The following is a 22,676-nucleotide window of genomic DNA, read 5'->3' on the forward strand; positions in this document are numbered from 1 at the left end:
ATTTGCCCTCTTTTACAATAAGAACCTGGTCATTATGTAATTGTTTAAAAATGATGACATGAATCAAACAAAATCACTACTTTTACTATAAGAAATAAAAACAATTTAGCAGAAACAGGAAGTTTGCACCTTCCTGTAACCATATACTGTAGGCCTATCACCTAAATGGATCGGTACTCCCACGCATTGATCAGATGGGTTTCTGATCATTTTTGTTTTAATCATTTAACAAACATCAGCCTTTTGTTTTGTGATAATGTTACTTTGGCCATGTATCCTTTCATAAAATAAAATAAAAACAAAGAGTTGGAACATCATCTGAGTATTTTCCTACTATGGCCAAAACGACTGTCCAGAGATCTATTTGCATACCATGTTTAAAATGTAAATCAAAAGACACTGTTCACAAATTCAATTATTCTATTCAAATACTGTAATAGAGAGATGGAGAGACGAAGAATCAAAGCAGGAGGACAGTGCAATGGTTGCAAGAAGAAGTATGAAGCGATGGTGAAGGAGTTTAATTACCTGGGGTCAACTATCCAAAGTAGTGGAAGAGAGGTGAAGAGAGTGCAGGCAGGGTGGAACGTATATGGATGAAGTGTCAAGAGTGATTCGTGACAGAAGGGTACCAGCAAGAGTGAGAGGGAAGCAGTGGTGGAAAAAGTACTCAAATGTTTTACTTAAGTAAAAGTATAAATACCGCAATGTAGAGGTACTCTGTTAAAAGTAAAAGTCCGGAATTCAAAATTTACTTGAGTAAAAGTACAAAAGTATTGGTATCAAAATGTACTTAAAGTACCAAAAGTAAAAGTACTAAAATGTTTGAAAATAGCAGATTTACAAGCTCACATCACGTCGCAATGTGACGCGTTGTGAGCTTGTAGATTGCAGATTTTCAAATAGCCTAGGTATAAAATAAGGTTAAAGTATGTTTTATAAAGTAAAAATGTATATCTGCAAAGTAACTAAAGTTTTCAAATAATTGTAGTGAAGTAAAAGTACAATATTTGCCTCTGAGATGTAGTGGAGTAGAGGTAAAAGTATAGACAATTGGAAATACTCCAGTAAAGTAAAAGTACCTCAAAATTATACTTAAGTACAGTACTTGAGTAAATGTACTTAGTTACTTTACACCACTGGAAGGAAGATGTATAAGATGGAAGTAAGACCAGCCATGCTGTACAGCTTGGAAACGGTGACACTGACGACAAGTCAGTGCCACAAATCCAATAATGTAGAATTTAATTATTTATTTCCCATGCTTATTAATTATGTCTGAAAATCCTCCCCGCAAGGTGTAATATGGTATATGGAAGTCACGTAATACAAAATTTCAAAAGCACAAGTATGGCTTATATAGATAAACAAGGTCGTGTTTGGACATATGTTTGTTTGCTGTTATCTGTTGCTGTTATCTATGTTATAAATCATTAGGGATGAATAGTTTAGTTTAGTCAGGAAGCCTGAAAGACAAGGTCATTTCCACCAACATGTGAACTGAGCTCGCCCTTGCACCATCCACACCCCCACGCCCAGCAGAAGCAGTAGCTTGGCCCCCAGAGAGAAAGACATCAGGAACAGGAGAGGAGTAGACGTCCCCCCAGAGGTCGGCTCCAGCCTGGGGGGCAGCACATACAGGGTGGCCTGCTCCTTGCCCAATGGGTTGGAGGCACTGCAGGTGTACTGCTGTCCAGGGTGAACGTCTTGTAACTGGCTGATGGTGCGGTGCTGCGCTACAGACCCCTGTGCCAGGGGGGGAATGGCAAGTCCTTCCAGCAACTCCTCTGGACCGACCCACTGGACATCTGGTAGCGGGGAGCCTTGGACCTGACACAGGGCTCTGTAGCCTGACTCCTCATTGCCCTCTACTGACAGGCCAAGGATCTTTGGGGGAGCTGAAAAACACAAACACTGCATGTAAAAGAAATCCAAACTATGAAGTAAACAGCAAGACCAGTGCCTACACACACATCTGGCCATGTTTGACAATATTCAATTATTCCATCCAAAAGATTTAGCTACATAGCCTACATATTTTAAAAGGGCAAACTGCCCTTATCAGATTTTCCTTTTGAGGGGCAATGAAAGATGACTGATATGGTAAAAGTTGAGAAGTGTTCAGACAGGATTTAATGCAAGTCCAGCAGAAGAAGCAGAAGCATAAACAGAAGAATTCTTGTTAACATAATATAGGGAACAAATTAGATGAAAGAAAATTAGATGTTAAAAAGGCAACAGGAGACTGGATATTGACTGAAAATTTTACAAAAAACTCTACCCTCCACTCTGAGCCTTGTGCCCATCTTATCTTCATAGCTGGTGTGGTCGTGGCCGGGCACCTCTACGCGGCAGTAGTAGCGGCCGCTGTCGTGCAGGCCGACGCTGTTGATACGCAGCGAGAGGTCATGCTGACGCGGGTTCCCCTCCAGGCGGTACCGCTGATCTTGCTGGGGTCCCGAATCACAGGTTTGAGACACGATGTGGCTGGTGCAGTGAAAGAGAATGGTGGAGCCCTGCCCATGACCCAGACGCCAGACCACCTGCAGTGAGGAGTGTTGGGTGTGCTGTGGGTGGCTGAAGGAGCAGGGAAGCACCACCGGGTAGCCCTCAATGGCTCTCACTTCGGCCTGCACCTTCATGGACCAGCCATCATCACTGTAGCTCTGCCCTGGGGGTGGATGAAGTCGTAAAACTATTATACTGTACATCTACAAGCTCACAATACGTTGCATCACATCTGTGACGAGTAGAGAAGTTATAGATCTGCTATTTTTGGTATTCATATGATGGAGCATTACTTTGGCATAAAGATAGGCCTGTTCATGCGAAGAGTAGGCCCTACAGGGAAACTCGATGTGCTTGACACAAACAAAACAGCAATCAGTGTTCAAAAAAAAAGTTGAATAATTTAAAATGTTTCATTAGCTGTAGCCTGCAAACAGCTCTATGAAGAGAATGTGTCTATCATTAAGCCTGGAATGCTTTTTGGTCTGAATGTCAATGTCATATCCCCCACAGTACAAATAATTACTAATACATGTAAAGTGCACTTTTGACTGTTATGACCCCAAACAACTGTGAGCATGTTATTAACCAGTAGCTATTCATCCAGCACTTATCAAGAGAGAGACAATCATTTGAATGACCATGTGAATTGACCCCTGTAATAAAAGCATTCTTTCCCCTCTGGTATCTTCATCATCATCTGTTTTTACGTCCGGAGACTCCTGTCCAGGAGAGACTTCAGACGTGCCTCCTCAGGAGACTTGGCTCAGATCTGAACCCATTTGATTTGGCGTTAGGAACCTGTTGTGAATGCATACCCTTTACCCCCCTGGTATATGTACAATAATTATATACTTGATTACATTACAGTATTTACTTTACTTTCTCACAGTAGCATGTGTGTTTCAATCAAGTTGAGCATTTCAGTGCATATGTAGTATGTACACTGCTCAATGTGTCCATAAAGTCTGTGTATAAAGACACAATATAGCCAATATAGCCTAAGCTCACCTTCTATTGAAGACAACAGCAGGCTCAGAACGCAGCAGATCAGTTGAACATCCATTGTGAGATTGGTACAACCTTTACAGAACAAGGTTGAAGAATTGAGTGTGTGTGTGTGTGTGTGTGTGTGTGTGTGTGTGTGTGTGTGTGTGTGTGTGTGTGTGTGTGTGTGTGTGTGCGTGTGTGCGTGCGTGTGTGTGTGCGTGTGTGTGTGTGTGTGTGTGTGTGTGTGTGTGTGTGTGTGTGTGTGTGTGTGTGTGTGCGTGTGCGTGTGCGTGTGCGTGTGCATGTGCGTGTGTGTGTGTTTGTCATTAGTGTGACTCACCATCACCCCAGTCAGTGTCATGTGGTTAATTCTTTCCAATCTATTTAGAACATACAAATATGTCATTTAAAATGAAAATATACAGTCTACTCAACACTGAATGAAGACCTTTTAACAAAGACTATATTTGGGGGGTATTACGTAAACACTTGTTCTGGGTGTTAGATTAAACAACATTGCTGCTGCAGTGTTAAATTAAATACTGTATCTTGCTGTCTTCCAGCACTGACCTGTCTCCTCTTTTTTCCATAGCTATTTCATTTATTTATCTGACAGGAACAATACTAAATAAAGTTAAAACATAATAAGCAAACAAGAAAGAAAGAAAGAAAGAGTACATGCAAAGGAAATTAAAGCATGATACAAATAATTTGTAGATTTTGTCTACTCTCTTCTGTATTAACTTACTGTACCCAGTAGGACTTTTACCATGGCAATAATGCATTCAACAAGTATGGCATATCTGTAGGACCATTACCCGTTATGCATTCAGCACTATATGCAGCTATATGACATATTCAGTATTGGTGTTACATAATTGCATCCTGTTGTACTGTAAGTCATGCCGAAGAATTATGAGAATGACATATACAATGAGAAAAATGGTATGATTGATATACATTTCAATCACACTGTAGATCATTTGGCTAAATTATTGGCGTGTTTGTTCATTATGAGCCACAATACCGGCATGTATATTCATGGCCAGACCAATCAACATGCTAAAGGAGAGTCTAGTAAAGTTCTTTATGGGGAGGCTGCAGACCTGGAGCACAGGCATACAGCCCAGGCAGTTTCATGACCAGGGAGTTTCACAACCCAGACCAAAATAGTCATTAAGCTCCAAAGGGGCAGAGCTCAGCGCAAAGTTAAAACCAGAAGACAACAGCCAAACACGGCCAGTTCCCTATCAATCTCTAGTTCTCCTTTATAGTATGACAAAAATGTTCCTGATAACATTTGGATTCTGCTGACTTTTTTTTTCAGATTCGTTTTGGGCTTTTTATGCCTTTAGTTGATAGGACAGTATAGGCTGACAGGAAATGGGGAGAGAGAGAGATGGGGAGTTACATGCAGCAAAGGCCGTCGGGATCGGGACTTGAACTCACGAGACGCTGTCAGGCTGCACTGAGCCTGGGGGGCTGGACCACTACGCCAGCGGTCCAGGACGGATCCATGCGAGGTCATGAACATCAAAATTCATGAACGCAGCATCAAATTGACCCCATATTTGAATCACATTGAGGGGCCTCTAAACAACGCAGAGCCAAAAGCGATTTCCCGTAGACCCATATGGGGGTAACACAAATGCTACAAATGACACTCTTTGTGGCAGAAACATGATTTGTTTTCACCAAATTAGGTACAAAATGAGTCAAACAAGCTTTTGCTATTCCATGCTGTTTGTCTGTAATTGGCTTAAAATATAGTGGGCTGGGCCTATTTCTTACAAAAAAAAAACACCTATACAGTGTCATGAACGCAGCATCTTATAAACCCCAAAATGTGTGAGGGGTGGGTCTCTACAGAGCGCACCTCCAAAAGCTCTGTTACTTCTGCGCATGGGTTGCCCCACATGCCGTACAAATGCTACCCCAGCTTCCTCGCATCCTCACTGCAACCCACGACTTACAGTATATGCAGTTATGGGTATAGGTAAGGCAACCCAGCCTGGCGGAAGTGCTCAGAGGAGTACCGTTTTGTAGTTCTAAATGTTCAAACTTATACATCTTCATATATCCTGCAATACTAAATGAGGACAAAGATAGCAAAGGAAGATGTTATAAAGCTCCTTTAGCGGTGTGTTTTTGGGGGGAGAAAAATACTTATCATTTACATTGATTGAACAGAGGTGATTTTTTTTAAGGATTTCAACCACACTAAGGGGACATTGGATTTTAATAAACCATTGGTTTATTCCAAATCAGGGTGAGTCACCCACAAACGGTCTTATTGCTACACACCATTTCCTTCCTTTCTGTTTTGTATTTAGAGGAAATAGCCACATTGGTGGTTTCATGTGTTTCACAACTGTTTCAGAGTGTCTTATTGTTTTTGACATGGTATAGAATTAGACCTTTTGGTTTCTACTGCTAAATTGAAGAAAATGCACACCCAGTCCTATTTTCTTATTATCTCAATTATAATTTCTAGAGGTAAGTTCATTATTATTATTATTATTATTATTATTATTGGAGTATTTTACCCGGTTTGTTTTGCATATCTAACATAGCTCCAAAATTTGAATTTAAAACAGTGTGGCCAACTCTCGCATTATGATTAATAGCACAAAACAAATTGTGTACTAAAAAGGAGATAAATGAACACTTTTGCATACGGAATTTGCTTCAATATTTTATAGACACTGAATGATTAACTTCACAGATATATCTTTTTCCAGAAATAGATATAAACTGGTGTTTTTTGTATATAACTCAACATAAACAACAGATTTTCAATTACTTAGTTGAAAATCTGTGTGACAAGGTCATATGACGAAATATAATCATTGAAGACACTATTCTACCTCTATCCTTTCAGGATCACAGGCCACAGACTGGACCATGGCAGTTACACCTGTGGTTAACGGCAGCAGGGGGAGTAAAGCAGTCCTGCCCTGTTCCTTCACTCACCCCAAACAAGTAGAATACTCTGGGATGATCACAGTTAAATGGTTAAAGAACAGCGATCTGTTCTTTCAATGTAAAGTGCAAAATAACACGCAGGGAGGAGTTACAGACTGTGTATCTGGGACCAACCTGCATTATTCACTGGATGGAGACCCTAGACAAGGACAGATCTCCTTACTGATCAACCAGCTGGAGCTGAGGGACAATGGAACATACATCTGCCGTGTAGAGCTGGAACAGAGGAAAGACAGTTTTGAAAAGAAAACACAGATCTATGTCACAGGTGAGTTTTGTATTGGGGCATTCATCCCTATCAGTAACCTACACTGTCTGTGCACAAATATCCCCTCCACACCATTATTAATTGAATTTTAAGCCATAAAGGGAACATAAAAAGGATGTTGTTGAAGAATGACTCTGTAATATTAGAAGGGGATAATAATGTGTTATTTTGAGCATTTCATCTCCCCCCCCCCCAGCAAAGGTTCAAATCCTGAGTCTCTCCCAGGTCGAAACACCCCCCAGTCCAGATGGCACCACAGAGCACCACCTTAACTGTGACGCTGAGGGAAATCCTCCGCCAAACATCACGTGGTTCTCCTCCTCCAAGGGGGCAGTACATCACAATGTCCAGCCTAAACAACATGGGCCCTATAGGCTGAGTAGCTCCGTCCCCTACCTGGTGGGCGATGTGTACACCTGCAAGGCAGAGAACCAGCTGGGGAGTGTGGAGAGACAGTTCCCTAGCAGTAGTACACTGAGAGTAAGCCTCATTGTGTGTGGGAGTTCTTTAATACTGCTGCTGCTCTTTGGCGTGGCGATTTTCTACCTGAGAAAAAGAGGTAGGTGGCTACATTATACTGTTTTGCATGGCATGATAATGTAAACATGGGGGTACTGACATTAATGAAATCATGCACTCTCATTGTAACATTAAAGATGAATGTCGGTGACAGGAAGGTCACAAGTCACAAGAAAGGCCACAATAAAAACACTGGGGGGCAAAAAATATAATTTTTAGACTATGTCAATGGCACAAGGACATCTTGATATGGAGATACCACATGTGAAAATAGTTTACTTCTCCAACGGGTCACTGCTGTGGTTGAAAATGCCCTAAAGTTAAGGCTGTTACTTTGCACTTAACTTTCTATACATGTTTAAATGCCATGCATGCTTTTATTACATTTTCTATTTCATATTTTGACAGCCCAATCTAACAATTCTCCCATTTAATGATAATGCATAAATGGGTAAGTCACTGAACCTATATGATTCAAAGTTATTATTGTGTAATGTATCTATGACAAACTGTTTTGCTTATCGTTCATGTTATTTAGAAATAACATTTTGTTATCTGTAATCATGCCAGCGAACAGCCACCAGTTGAGCAGCTCTGACAATCAAAGAGATGACGCTACAGAGCTTCAGTTGGTTTATTCAACCATCAACCTGCCCTCCTCTCCTCTATGTGAGTCATTGTCATTTTACTCTATAGGCTAGGACAAACTAGTGTTATTATTACCCCTATTGTGATATTTAAACATGGAAGCACTCAAAAAGCACACTGAAATGTCTGCAACTAATTTGCTCTGCTCTCTTCTTTGTGAAGTGACTAAACAACATATTGAGATGAGTGAGAGCAGTGCTTTAATAGCCTACTGTTTTCACAGATACTTAAACATAAACCATTTGATACTACACAGTAAAGTTCTCAGTGTTAACTCTGACCCTTATGGGTCCATTTGGTTACATTCATTTGTAAACTATAAGTTACAAATGGTGAAATTTGTTTTGAGGATTTTATTCTGTAGCTTACTAGCTTTGCATCTCATGTGGTCTTTGTTGTAATATTATGATAAATCACCACAGGTTAGTGAGTCCTATTAAGAAAATCACTGTTCTTTTACAATGCAAACAGTGCAAGCTCCCAAATGTCTTATTATTCCAATTTCCCAAAACACATTAACACATTAACACATTTCAGTGTGATAGAACAAGCATTGATATTATAAGACCAGTTCCCGTTGGGCACCAGCCTACTTGGAAACAATGCAAGTTAGAAATGCATGCACCACCCAGTTATACAATGTATCTGTCTGTCTACCTGTGTCCCTTTTCTGTCTGCCTGTGTCCCTTTTATGCTCATATACAGAGATCCCTGATATCATCAATATATATAATATATGGGTATATCAGTCCCGTTGTCAAGTATACCCGTTGTACCCGTCTGTCTGTCTGTCTGTCTGTCTGTCTGTCTGTCTGTCTGTCTGTCTGTCTGTCTGTCTGTCTGTCTGTCTGTCTGTCTGTCTGTCTGTCTGTCTGTCTGTCTGTCTGTGTCCCTTTTATGCCCATTCATAAACTACAGACAGACGTATGTACAGAGATTCCATGCATTTATTGTAAGATTATAAAACATCTCACTGTTTTTTTTGTAGCTCTCCAGACAGGGTTTCCATTCTCAACACAAGGCAGTGATGATGAGTCATGTGAGTCAATATGGTTTGATCCTGCAATCATCCCATATCATCCATAACATATTAAAGTTCAGTGTAATGCAACAACCTTTTTTTGGCACAACAGGATACTACTGTAGGTGTGGTTTCAAATCATGAAATGAGAGAATACCTATTTAGAATATTTCACATTCGGGATTATTAATGACTTTCACACTTTTGTCATTTCAGGTGTCATCTATTCCCCTCTGAACATCCCACAATAACTCCATATTAATCTGTAATAATGCTGTAGTATTACCAATTATTCTGAATCTAATTAAACAAACTTTAACAGACTCAGACTTTTTCTTTACTGACTCAAACTTGTATGTACTGTTTGTTCATAAGACCTGTTCTTATGGAATTGTGCACAAACATTACTGATTAGATAATTGACTGCATATGATGCTTTACAATCTGATCCCTCTCTCTTTTATGAACCTGTGCAGTGTGCACCCTCATACCTTTATTGGCTGATGTAATTACCGGTACTTGAATTTTATTTAGCCTCTGCAGGATCAATAAAATGCTTTATTTGGAGATTGATTAGGAGAACAGGAAGAATGATTATTCTGTTAAATCTGATGGAGTATATATAAAAATGCTCTTTTAGCTTACTTTGTGTAATACAATGTAATTCAATTAGGATGTAATGTATTTTGTGCTGTGCTTGTGGTGGGAGCGGTAGGCTATCCTACTCCCTCAGATCCAAAGACCAGTTACATTGTATTTTGTGGAGTGGGAAGAAAAAATACCATTACTGCATGCATCAAAAGTGATCAACAAACTATACAATAAAAACTGGTCAAACATTGGCCAAATTGACAAATAATATAAGAAAGAGGCAAAACAATTTAAAATAGCCGACCTACAAGCTTGTAGATCTGCTATTTTCACAATGTTTATCTGTGGAAGCGAAAATGTAATGCCTCAACTCCTACATTCCAAGTGCTTGTCAGGGTGGGGGGGTCCCCAGTTCAAGTATGATTATTTTGGGGGGTCACGGCCTGAAAAGGTTGAGAACCACGGTTACAAAAGACAATTAATCAATTTGTATCAATTTGTCATGCAGTGGTAGAGAAATTAGAGACTAGGCTACCTTGTGGTTTCACATGTCAATGTTGCAGTAATGATGGGCTGCCAGGGAGGGGCGTTGTTTGCCTATGGTGATGCAGGTGCAGTCAGCGTCCTTCTCCACACGCGTCTCGTCAGGTCAGCGCGTGTGCGCATGGTGCGCACTCTGGAATTATGAGCCGCTTTTGGTTCTATTTTCTTTTTCTGTTCTTAGCTATTAAAAGTCCAAGTTTGATCCTCTTCGTTTGTTTCGCTGTTTATGTGTATATTCATTACAGAACGCGCTGAAGCAATGTGCCAAATGAAAGGATGAGGAGGAATGGATAGAACAATGGACGGGCGTACAGGATCACGGTAGCCTAGGCTACTACTGTTAGCTCTGGTCCATAGCGTTAGAAGGAGTTAAGGAGAAACTCCATCTAACGCTATGGACCAGAGCTAGGCTACAAGCAATGTGGTGTTTTATCACGATGATGATGATGGACTGTGTTTGTTCCTGACTGGTTTTGAAACTGAACAGCCGACAGCGATAATAGCACGTAATGATTAAAGCAAGCAGATTTTATTTTTATAAAAGCATGCATGCACAGTGAATGATGCACCTAAAATCAACACATATACTGTAGGCTACAGGTGCGCAGCGCACCAGGCATTTCTGGGCATTTGCTGTTTTTCCTAAATGTAAAATAAATTAAGAATAAATGTAGCCTATGGGAAATGGTTGGATATCTGAACATGCACGGCACATCATTATAAATGTAGCCTACCCCTCAATTTCTTGTTTATCCCCGAAATGACTGGATATCACAGGGTTTGCAGCAATGTGTAGCAATTATAGAAGTATTGGGCCTTACATGTAATTAAAAAAATATTATGTAGGATATTTGGCCCCTCATTTATAAAATAAATAAACAAAATAAATACATATTTAAAAAAATAATGGTGCCTAGAAATAGCTGGTGCACTGAATGGATTCCAAACAACAACCAGAGTAAGGATAAAGTTTTCAAATAATTGAAGTGAAGTAAATAAAAAAAAATAAAGAAATAAAACAAGGCTACTAATTTGCCTCTGAGATGTAGTGGAGTAGAAGTATGAAGTATAGGCAAACAGTAGCCTACCTCTAGACTTTTTTTTAAAAAAAACTACTTTTCACATTAGAGATATGACACATTCCTTTTTACAGAGTGTTATAATATGACGTGAATATATTTATTTACAGCTCAACAACATTAGTGTTCAATGCCTGTCACTCTCAGTTATAATATATCAGCCAGCCATTCACACCGCGAGTCCATCCGGGCTATGGGACACAGTAATGCATGCGGGCTATGGGATACCTTGCACAGCTCGAGCGCATCAAGTAAAACATGACACATTCTGGGCGGGAATGAAGCAGCGGCTGTTTAGTTCTGTTTACCTTGTTATAAACCTTAATATCTATCTCACAACCATATCATTTGAACTGTAATTACAAGAACTACTGAAAGAGAAAACCTTTCGAGGTAAGTATAGCAGACTATAGCCTACAGTCTGTAGGCTTTTGGCTTTATAGGCTACACACACCCACTTCCAGTGTATTAACGAATAATAAAGACAACCAATAATAAACTGTGGGGGCAACGTTTAGGCAGTGGTGGAAAGTAAGTGCATTTACTTAAGTACTGTACTTAAAGTACAATTTTGAGGTATTTGTACTTTACTTGAGTATGTCCAATTTCCAATACTTTTACTTCTACTCCACTACATCTCGACTCAGAGGCAAATATTGTACTTTTATACTGCAATTATTTGAAAACTTGAGTTACTAGTTAAATTGTAGATTTTGATTATTATTACAAAACATACATTACCCACTTCAGCCCTATATATATTTTGGCTATTTGAAAATAGCAGATCTACAAGCTCACAACACGTTGTGAGCTTGCAGATTGGCTATTTTCAAAAGATTTTGAAAACTTGAAAAGGGGCATTCTGCATAATAAGTACTTTTCCTGTTGGTACTTAAAAGTATATTTTGATGCCAATACTTTTGTACCTACTAGTAGTCAACTTTGAAGCACCACTGTGCTTCTTACAGTAGCCATCTTATCTTATTCTTATCTTATTCTCATAGGACGCTGCAGGCAGATTCAGAACCAGAAGCAGGACACAATGGATGTTCAGGAGAATCCTCCAAGACAAGGGACAAGCTTTGGCCTCACCACCGACCCACATGGACAAGATGAAGAGGAGGAAGAGTCCCCAGATGTGAGGCCCCCTGTGGGCTTAACAGCCTGATGTTATAGTTGCATGACCGACAGTGTCCTGTTCTGTAAATAGCTGATCTACGTGCTTGTAGATCTGCTGTTTTTGGTGTATGTGGACACTACCGTCATTCGTATCTAAATTGTAGGCGATATATTATGGATAACTGACAGTCTACACTCTACGGCAGTGGTTCTCAACCTGTGGGTCAGTGGGCCCCCACTTGATTTTTTTGGGGGGTCCCTGAATGACAGTGAAGTGACAATTTAAAGACTTTTAAGACCTTTTTAATACCTTAAAGAAATGAAAAATAAAAAGCAAAGAAACAGACCATTACTGCATAAAAAGTAATCAACAAACTAACTGGTCAAACATTGGCCAAATTCTCAAATATTATAAGAAAGAGGCAAAATATTGTATCTGTGGAACCGAGTAAAAAAAAAAAAGTAATACCTCAACTCCTACATTGCTTATCAGGGTGGAGGGGTCCCCAGTTCAAATATGATTATTTTGGGGGGTCACGGCCTGAACAGTACAGCACAGTTCATGTCAAAATGTGTTGCTCTTTCATGTCTAATGATACACTATTACATGAATGATGTGTGTGTCTCTTCTCCATAGGTGTTATTGAGTGTTCTGGCACAGAATGACCAGGTGGGCCTGTGCTTTTATGACAGCAGAGACTCTTCCTTGCATTACATGACAGATACTCCTGACAACAACGAGCTCCACCTGCTGTCTAGAGGTGAACTACAGTGGCATTGATCAGTTTAATGTTCAGAACATGTACTATTCATGAATCAAGTCAAAAATGTATCTGGTTATTAACCTTTTTTTAATCTTCCGTCTTATTTCTCTATGGTCTCATTCTGTCATCTTAGTTCTCCAGGAAGTCAGTCCCAACGTGATCATTACCAGTGCAAAGCAGGAGCGCAGGATGTTTCGCTTCATGCAGAGACTCGGTGGGGCAATTATGCACAAAATATACTGGCATTGTTTTTGATAGATATCTCTGATACTGTGTGACTTATAGGTGGTTCAAACTAGCAATAACAGTGAACAATGTTTCTCTAGTCTACCCATATGAACTTCAAAGTTATTCACTCATGAAATGAACCATTCTTTCACTTATTTGATCTCCATCCACAAGCAGCAATTTTCTCTGTTCCCTCGTTATCACAGCTTCCAATCCGGACTACAAACCAGAGGTGGTGACTTATCCATATGTTGACTTTGGTAAAAGAAAAATAAAAGCAACATAATGTTTTGGTTTTAGTTTTGCATGACAAAAATAATTGTATGATTGTGTCTCATATTGCACTTGTCCCTATGGCTCCCACGTGATGTTTCTCACGGTGTAGGTCTGGAGGTCAGTAAGCAGAGGCTACTGTCTGCCCACCTGCCTTTCCTTCCTCCCTCCATCACCGAAAGAGAGAAGCTGTCCTACCTTTCTTCCTGCATCTCATTCGACTCTCCCCTTATGGTGAGCAAATTAAAATGAACCCTTACTGTCAGTGGCTGGGAAGTTAGTTTATACTGCAAGCCACTATGGCAGGTAACCAGCTGTACACTCAAAGGTAAAAAAGGTAAAGTAATCTAAGTGGGTACTTCAACCAGCCTCTGTGGCTGCTGGTCGGATTTCTTGCTTTGCTACACACATCACTTCAACACTCTCTGTGTGTGTGTGTGTGTGTGTGTGTGTGTGTGTGTGTGTGTGTGTTGTGTGTGTGTGTGTGTGTGTGTGTGTGTGTGTGTGTGTGTGTGTGTGTGTGTGTGTGTGCGTGCGTGCGTGCGCGTGTGCGTGCGTGTGTGCGTGCGTGTGTGCATGTTAGTTGCGGGCTGTGGGTGCCCTGTTGAAATGCTTGGACAGAAGGAGAGTGGGAGTGGAGCTGGAAGACAGCAGTGTAGGAGTTCCTATTTTACAGGTCCAGACCTTCACACTGTAAGAAACTCATGGCGGGTCATGACTCACAGAATACCAGGGAGACCTGTATTTTAACCAGTATTTATTCTCTGAAATGGTGATGTTGTGTTGTATTCAATTTTCTCATAGAAAAGATGTGGTGTATGTGGACCGGGACACATACAGGTGAGAGTATTCTAAGATGTGCACAACACACATACTGTACACAGCTACACACACGTAATAGAGAAAGGAGGGGAGAGAGAGATCACCATGTACTGTATGTGTCCAGTGTACTGCAGATCTTTAAGGCAGAACTTCACCCATCAGTGTACAAGCTGCAGTCTGGCGAGAAGGAGGGACTCAGTCTCTTTGGTATGTGACATCAATGTTTCAGCACCTCCCCAGACCTTTGTAGTGGTATGTGTTTCCCTTCCCTCTTACCCTTACTTGTGTATTGCAGGGATACTAAACCGCTGCAGGTCCAAGTTTGGCTCCAGAATGCTACGGTGAGAATTGCTTGAGACACAGAAATGACCACAGCTTGGAAGTACTGTAAATGACGTAAAATGAAACATATGCCATTAGTTTTCTATGATGCATTTGTTGATGTAGCAGTACTTGTGGCCTTGTTGTGAGTGTGAGTGATGGCCTTTTCTCTCACAGTCAGTGGTTCCTGCGGCCAACACGTGACCTGGCAGTTTTAAACAGGAGGCAGGAAGTGATCCGTTTCTTCACAACGCCACGCAACTCTGACACCCTCAACACTCTGCAGTCTACACTACGCAACATCAGGAACATCCCAGTAAACTCTGACCCATGACCTCTGGTTCCTGTGCATCTCTGTACCCCATCACCTAAATCACTAACCACAGATAACATTTTATTTTCCTGAAGTTTGTGTCCCTGCATGTCCATTTTGTTTGTGTTTGTGTGGTAGACCTTGCTGCGCAGGATGTCTCTCTCTCACACCAAAGTCACTGACTGGCAGAGTCTCTACAAGGTAACAGCTATTTGGTTAATGATGTCACCAGACAGTTAATAATGTGCATGGCAATGCATAATATATTACAACGTTTTTGTGCGTTAGACGGTGTATAGTGCAATGTGCATCAGAGACACAGTGCGCATCTTGCCTCAGTCCATTCAGCTCTTCCGTGAAATCAGTGAGGGGTTCTCTGATGACCTACAATACATCACCTCTGTCATCAGCAGGGTGGTGAGTTCTTTCCCTCTATCTCTGTTCTCTTTGTCTCACCCAAACATTTGTGGTATGACCACACATACGTATATGTATGTGATTTGATTACACGTACTGTATGCACTCCTATGAAATTGAATTATCTCTCATCTTCACATTCATTAGTTCTTTCCTGCAATTTTCGAGTGTCAATTTGTTTGAATGTGTTTTTGTGTAGGTGGATTTTGAGAGCAGTGCAACAGAGAACCGCTTCACAATTAAACCAAATGTGGACCCTGCAATCGATGAGAGTGAGTGTGCCCTTCCTTTCCAGATTTAAAACTAGAGCTTTCTGAAAATAGTAAACATGTTTTCTGTTCAAAATGCAGGTTGTTTTATGACAGCACACATAGACATAGAATAAAACATTTTATCTGCACATGCTCCATAGAGAAGAGGAAGATGATGGGGTTGCCAGACTTCCTGAATGATGTTGCAAGGAGAGAGCTGGAACACCTGGACGCTCGCATCCCGTCTTGTAGTGCGATCTATCTCCCTCTGGTGTGATACAGTCATGTCTACCTACAACGCTGGCAGTTGAATTTGAAAATAATTATCTGTACTTATTTGATTTATGTATACATATAGTAATACCTGATTCATGATTTCCAAAAGTTATGTGAAGATAACATAGTTTCTCCAGGATGCCCACACTTGTGTCCACACCCACACTAGAGAAGCAGATGAGTGATATGCAAAAACATTAAGTGCAAGCACAACATTTCTTATACAGCTAGGCTTCCTGCTGTCTGTCCCCCGGCTGCCCAGCATGGTGGACAAAGAGGATTTTGAGATACCGGGACTTGACTTCATGGTGTGTATTTCTAGCCTGGCATTGGCCAGACTGATAACGTGGATTCACTCTCACGTTCCTCCCCGGTTTCAGTCTGGACTTCGGCCCATAGGGAGCGAGTAGAAATCAGAAAATTATTTTGATGCTTTTCACTGTTGTACGGACCGCAGTTGAAACGCAGTCACTGATTGGCCCGATAATTTTCGGATTTCTCATACTCGCTCCCTATGGGCCGAAGTCCAGACTAATACCGGGAAAGAACGTGAGAGTGAATCCACGTTATCAGTCTGGCCAATGCTAGGCTAGTGTATTTCTATGTAATTGAGTTTTCACCCAAATACATGCATGCATGTCCACTCACAAAATTGCTGCAATCTTGTCTGCGTTTGGTTGTCTAGTTTTTGTCAGATGACCATCTGCACTACCGTAGCCAAAGAACCAGAGAGCTGGATGATCTGCTGGGTGACTTACACTGTGACATCAGAGGTGATTTTTGTGTTCCCCTGGTCTTATCCAACATTTACTTAGACGCCTGTCTTATACAACACCTTGACACCTGTCATAGACAATATTTAGATACCTACAGTATGTTAGATTCTTATCTCTCTTTCCTGCTGAAGTATGTCTTGTCTCCTTCCTCTCAGACATGGAGACAGCTGTTATGACACAGCTTCAAACAATAATCCTGGAGAGGAGCTCTTCTCTGTACAAGGTAGGTAAAGTTGACACTGAATTGTGTTTGCTTTTTTTGGTTGCTATCTGTCTGTTCTTTACGTGTGTCAAACATGGAAGAGGAGGTAATCAATCCACAGTGGCCTAGGACACGTTTGCTCAATGCGATGGATTTGACGGTATCCATAATCCATAATGCCGTCAGGTCCCTCAGCAACACAGGTGGCAGTGAACACAGAAGTAGGGCACGTATGACCTATCTGTTCCGTTGTATATCTATGGTGTGTATTCTATAGGTTCTAGAGCTGAGTGCTGAGCTGGACTGCCTAATGGCTTTGAGCAGTGCCTCCCAGGAGTACGGTTACACCTCCCCCAAGTTAACTAGCCACAGCAGCATAACACTCATACAGGCCAGGTACCCACTCATGCACATACACACATACAAATAGTCATCCACAGACACGTGTGCACCCACATCCAAAGTACACACACACACACACACACACACGCACGCACGCACGCACACACACACACACACACACACACACACACACACACACACACACACACACACACACACACATACACATACACACACACTCGGCTTTAGAGGAATTTAATAGAGAGCCAGATAGATTTGAATTTCTTTGTCTTGCAGACACCCACTGCTCGAGCTGTGCTCACCCGTGTTCGTGGCCAACTCCTTCCAGAGTTTTGAGTCACAGGGCCGACTTAAGATCATCACCGGACCCAACTCATCTGGCAAGAGCATCTACCTTAAACAGGTATTACAGTCAATACACTTCACACTCTGGCCATTTAGTTAACAACAGTGTAATTCCTCTATTCCGAATCTCATTAGCCGATCACAAACTCCTTTACCCCCCCTGACTGACTTTGCTAGGTGGGTCTGGTTGTGTTCATGGCTCTGATTGGCTCAGACGTTCCAGCGAAGGAGGCAGAGATTGGTCTGGTAGACGGAATCTACACACGCATGCAAAGCAGGGAGTCTGTGTCTCTGGGCCTCAGCACCTTCATGATAGACCTCAACCAGGTACCTGTTGTACGCCTACGCACATGCATTATACAGTGCGCTAACAGCTGTGTTTGTGGGCGTATACGTGTACATTTTCTGTGTACGTTTGTGTCTTTACTGATATTCCACCAACACTACTGTATCCAGGTCCACTCCCACTATCCTCCTGTTCGGGCATGGCAAGCATGCCGCCTACACACACACACACACACACACACACACACACACACACGCACACACACGCACACACGCGCACACACGCGCACACACACACAGAGAGAAAGAAAGATAGAGAGAGAAAGACATAATAAATGTGCATAATATACATAATTATCTGTAAAAACAAATGGTAAATCTGAATGTGTCTGTATTCCAGATGGCCCACGCGCTGAACAACAGTAGCGGCAATTCACTGGTTCTCATCGATGAGTTCGGCAAAGGAACCAACACTGTAAGAAAACCTTGATTGTGCAAAAGTATACATGCATGCCTATATAATCTTTCTATATTTGCATTTGTATCACACAATTAACTATATTAATATTCTAATACTCTAGGTGGATGGCCTGTCCCTGTTGGCGGCGTCAATCTCTCATTGGCTCAAAAGAGTTCCTGGGGAAGTTCCTCATGTCCTATTGGCTACTAACTTCCACAGTCTGCTCCAGATGGGCCTCCTCCCCTCCTCGGGGCAGCTGTCCCTGCTGGTACTGACAGATTGGCATAATGTTGACGAATTTACAGTTACAGAAACATAACCAGACCTGACCCAATCAAACATCTGTGTGAGCATGTAATGGATAATTTATACTTAATCAAAGTAAAGAATTATGGCTAATGGTGCAAAACAATGTCCTGTACAGTAGAGTAGACATTTGCTGATACCAAATGACCAGTCAAACAGGTGCACTCAGCACTTTTTAGCGTTGCTCTTTCCATTTTTTGCTGTTTTTAAGTTTCTGTTTTGTACTTTAATTAATATGTTATTTTTCTATATTGTGTCTGTGTGTGTATGTCGAATTTTATTTGGGAGGAAACACTGATGTTGTGTTGATGTATGATCAACTGATCGAAAACGATCTAATATGTCAATGTCAGTATTTTGTGTGTGTGTGTGTGTGTGTGTGTGTGTGTGTGTGTGTGTGTGTGTGTGTGTGTGTGTGTGTGTGTGTGTGTGTGTGTGTGTGTGTGTGTGTGTGTGTGTGTGTGTGTGTGTGTGTGTGTGTGTGTGTGTGTGTGTGTGTGTGTGTGTTAGACTCTAGAGACTGCCGTGGACAAGGATGAGTTGGTGTTTCTGTACCAGCTGAAAGAAGGGATTTGCCGCTCCAGTTATGCTGCCAACATCGCTACACTGGCGGGCCTGCCAACCAGCCTCGTACAGAGAGGAGTGGAGGTACACACACACACACTTACACACCAAAAAAATAATATGTGTAGGCAGAGTGAGCCTTACTGTTTGTGTGGGTGTGTGCTTGGCAAGGTATCTGAACTGTACAGAACAGGAAAGACCATCAAACGCATCGACAGAAATGATGATCAGGCCACCAGGTGAGTTCCTACTCAAACCATAACACGCAATTACAATACAAAGACAAAAGCATGAACTTGCATGGCATGGCTGTGTAATATATATGTACTTGTGCCAGGTGTGCATCTGTGGTGGAGAAGTTCCTACACATTGACCTGGAGGACGAGGATGTTGATCTGCAGCGCTTCATGAAAGAAGTGATACTGCCCTCAGGTGGAGACCTACTGTAAATTATGTCCTGGCCTACACTGCTCAGTGCTCAGTATAAGTTGGTTATTGCAGTGCTTCAGTCACAATTTGACTATGAAGTTAGGTCCCCACCACATTCACCATTCCTTTTTGCTCTTACATCATAGTCATGATGTGGGGTTTCCCTTTCAAACAGATTACTTTAATATAACCACATTAATAATCCTATTACTTGTTGTCTTTTTGGATTAAATAATTCTGTGGTACATGGTAATAATAATAAATGTTTTGCTGCAGAAAACATGAATCAACTTCCCACGTTATGGATTTTGTTCATTTTCATTCAAATACTGTACACTTGTACAAATGTTCAATAAATTACACACAAACGTACTACCTTCCTGTATTCCCGGACAAAGACTTTTAAGCACATGTTTTTTGTTTGATTTTTACATTTGACACAATCATCACATTGACTGTTTTCTACTGCTGTTATGTGTCCTGGTGATCCCACTGGTTTGACACAACCATCAAAGGTTCTTCACTATTTTGCAAAGAACAGCTGATGGGGTTTTTTTATATGTTAAATGGTGCATTTATATAGCGCTTTTTATCCAAAGCGCTTTACATGGATGGTTTACATGGATTACATTCACCCATTCACACACTCATTCATACACCGATGGCGGAGGAAACCATGCAAGGCACCAACCTGTTCATCGGGAGCAATTAGGGGTTCAGCGTCTTGCTCAAGGACACTTCGACACTAACTCTTCTGGGGGAGCCCGGATATATCAAGAGAAGGAGGGAATCTGGCACCCTGTGAGGTGCCAGATTGTTAGTATAGCCACAGTCAGGTACAGGGGTGTTTTGTTGGTGTGAATGTTGTGTGCTGTGTTGCAGAAGGGTGTGTGACAGCAGTGCTTGGTCATGACATAGACAATGGTGTTGGAGAAGAACTCCACTGTGGTCTCCGTCCCACACTCCTCTTCCTTCACACAGCCCAGGGTTTTGACATCCAGGCCATCCGCTAAGGAGACAGCAATGCACAATGATGACAGTCAGACTTAAGTATAATACACTTAGCATGATGACTCGTCATACTAATCAGCACCGCACACGTTGAGCCGTCCTTGCTCTAGTATTGTAGTGTTACCACATACACACCTGTATACAAACACAGTACAGTACATGTCTTTTTATGGTGTGATAAGAGGCTATGAGAAGGTCTGTTTGTGTGTGTCCAGAGATAATCTAGAAAACCACTGGAAAAATCTGCACCAACTTTATGCACGTTCCAGTTCAAGTTCTTCCATTAATTTATTTTCATGTTTTATACTCTTGGGACATTTAACTTTATTAATTTGTAAACAATACACAAAAACACACATACTCATTTACAAATGCCTTGACCTGCACCCAACAATGTAACACACAGACAACCAAATGTTCATAACACACCTGCTTTTCCTCGGCCAGTGTAACACTTCTCCCCAGTGCTGCAGTTAGTGGTGGTGGTATAGCAAGCATCCCAAAAGCCCAGGTCACAGCGGAAACACTCTAGTAACGTTGCCTCCTCCTCATTCTCCAGCTGATCTAACTGTTCCAGCTGCTCGTCTTCCTCACCTGACACCCCCAGAAAAACACAACACAACACCATTTACTCTATTGTGTTTTGAGTGTGACAAAAGAAAGTGGGGGCCTGTTGATGGAAATAGAGCTAAACTAATGAGGAATAGCACTAAATGTATCTTGGTTATTATTATTCATGAACTGTGTACAAGCTGTGGCTTTGGATGAGTGTGTTATAAAATGATGGCCAAATGTTTGGACAGCAACATATTAGGGAGAAAAATCTGCTACAGTTGTACATTCCAGTCACATCTTAAAGCTCTGTCCTAGGGACATAATGATAGCTTGGAAGCTTGGTTACTCATTTATCAACCCCAGCCACTTACAAGTGCTTAGAGCCAAGTGGAGTCTCGGTTAATTCCCTAGGGGCACTATGAAATGCAAAAAGAGAAAAGAAAAGCATAAACATGTCTGAAAAGCTGATTTCAATGTGCTACAGACATCTAGAAGGCACTGCACAGCACTAATTTTAGGCTGCATAAGACAACAACTTTATTTAAAAATGTAATATATAATCTTGTTCTGTTGAAATATTTTGGGCATGTTGAAATGAGTGGTCAGGAGCAAAATTGGGTTTTTCAATTTGTTCAATTTGAACTTGATGATGAGTACCATAACCCCCACGGTCATTATGTGATTTCACATTCACAATGTAACAGTATGGACTCAAAACAGTAAAGAACGTTGTGCTTTTGAAACCCATTGTTTGTGTGAGAGAATTCAGGTTTGGAGTTTACTGTCTGAGCACATTCTGTCGTTAAACAGCTGCTGGGCCACCGGTGGAAAAAACAAGTAATCTTGTTTCCTGGTTCCTGGAGACTAGTTTGAGAGGAGCTCAGGGTGCTTATCCCCTCTCATCCTGTTAGCTGATGCTAGCTCAGGTAAACTACTGTAATAGCTAGGACCAGAGTAGGACGCTGAGGTAGCTACACTGCCACAGCACAACTACTGTATGTTGGAATAAGGAAATGTTTTGCAGTGTGTGGTTGGTCAGTGACCTCTACTAATTGTATTACGTTTGATTACATGAAACATTTAAATGTATGTAATCTGCATACTACAAAACCTAAACTAGACCCTAGACCGTCAAATCCCTTTTCTTATGCTGATGAATGAGAGAAGACAGTTTAACTTTCGTATCAAAGATATGGACTATGACATTGAATACACCCTTGAGTTTAATGCTTTGTTGACTATCAACAAGTGGTTTTATTTATTTCAATGAATAAATCCAAGCCCTTGACCTAATAGCACACACACTACGTATCTTTTTTGCATTAAGCAATGGATACAGTTACAAGTTTTAGCATAATGGTGCTTGTAAGGGAACTATTCATTTTTTATATCTTAGTGTTGAAATTTGAAGAATGAAATATTACGCTATAAAACTTATTTATTA

At 41.2% G+C, this 22,676-nt stretch overlaps 3 protein-coding genes across 3 annotated transcripts; 2 read left to right on the forward strand and 1 right to left on the reverse strand.

Annotated features, from left to right (window-relative positions):
• Positions 1-93: 93 nt before the first annotated feature.
• On the reverse strand, positions 94-3,578 carry LOC308081594 (sialic acid-binding Ig-like lectin 15). Its single transcript, XM_080457958.1, has 3 exons — positions 3,520-3,578; positions 2,282-2,671; positions 94-1,898 (listed from the first exon to the last, which is right to left on the reverse strand). Exons 1-3 carry the CDS (start codon positions 3,572-3,574, stop codon positions 1,480-1,482), a joined length of 864 nt encoding a protein of 287 aa, XP_080314084.1. The 5' UTR covers positions 3,575-3,578; the 3' UTR covers positions 94-1,479.
• Positions 3,579-5,849: 2,271 nt separating this feature from the next.
• LOC308081591 (sialic acid-binding Ig-like lectin 15) lies at positions 5,850-9,260 on the forward strand. Its single transcript, XM_080457956.1, has 6 exons — positions 5,850-5,994; positions 6,380-6,751; positions 6,948-7,310; positions 7,841-7,939; positions 8,907-8,957; positions 9,156-9,260. Exons 1-6 carry the CDS (start codon positions 5,946-5,948, stop codon positions 9,188-9,190), a joined length of 969 nt encoding a protein of 322 aa, XP_080314082.1. The 5' UTR covers positions 5,850-5,945; the 3' UTR covers positions 9,191-9,260.
• Positions 9,261-10,135: 875 nt separating this feature from the next.
• LOC308081590 (mutS protein homolog 5-like) lies at positions 10,136-19,711 on the forward strand (the record flags this gene model as incomplete). Its single annotated transcript, XM_080457955.1, has 26 exons — positions 10,136-10,178; positions 12,157-12,290; positions 12,909-13,032; positions 13,169-13,249; positions 13,470-13,523; positions 13,649-13,770; positions 14,120-14,229; positions 14,341-14,376; positions 14,483-14,565; positions 14,654-14,699; positions 14,857-14,995; positions 15,131-15,193; positions 15,281-15,409; positions 15,609-15,681; positions 15,822-15,931; positions 16,164-16,244; positions 16,622-16,709; positions 16,868-16,935; positions 17,192-17,310; positions 17,554-17,680; positions 17,800-17,949; positions 18,308-18,382; positions 18,489-18,635; positions 19,184-19,321; positions 19,409-19,476; positions 19,575-19,711. The coding sequence occupies 26 exons, from the start codon at positions 10,136-10,138 to the stop codon at positions 19,684-19,686; spliced, it is 2,520 nt and encodes an 839-aa protein (XP_080314081.1). The 3' UTR covers positions 19,687-19,711.
• Positions 19,712-22,676: the final 2,965 nt, after the last annotated feature.

The sequence above is a fragment of the Gymnoscopelus braueri genome, assembly GCF_963280865.1.
Source record: "Gymnoscopelus braueri genome assembly, contig: SCAFFOLD_200, whole genome shotgun sequence".
Classification (NCBI taxonomy): domain Eukaryota; kingdom Metazoa; phylum Chordata; class Actinopteri; order Myctophiformes; family Myctophidae; genus Gymnoscopelus; species Gymnoscopelus braueri.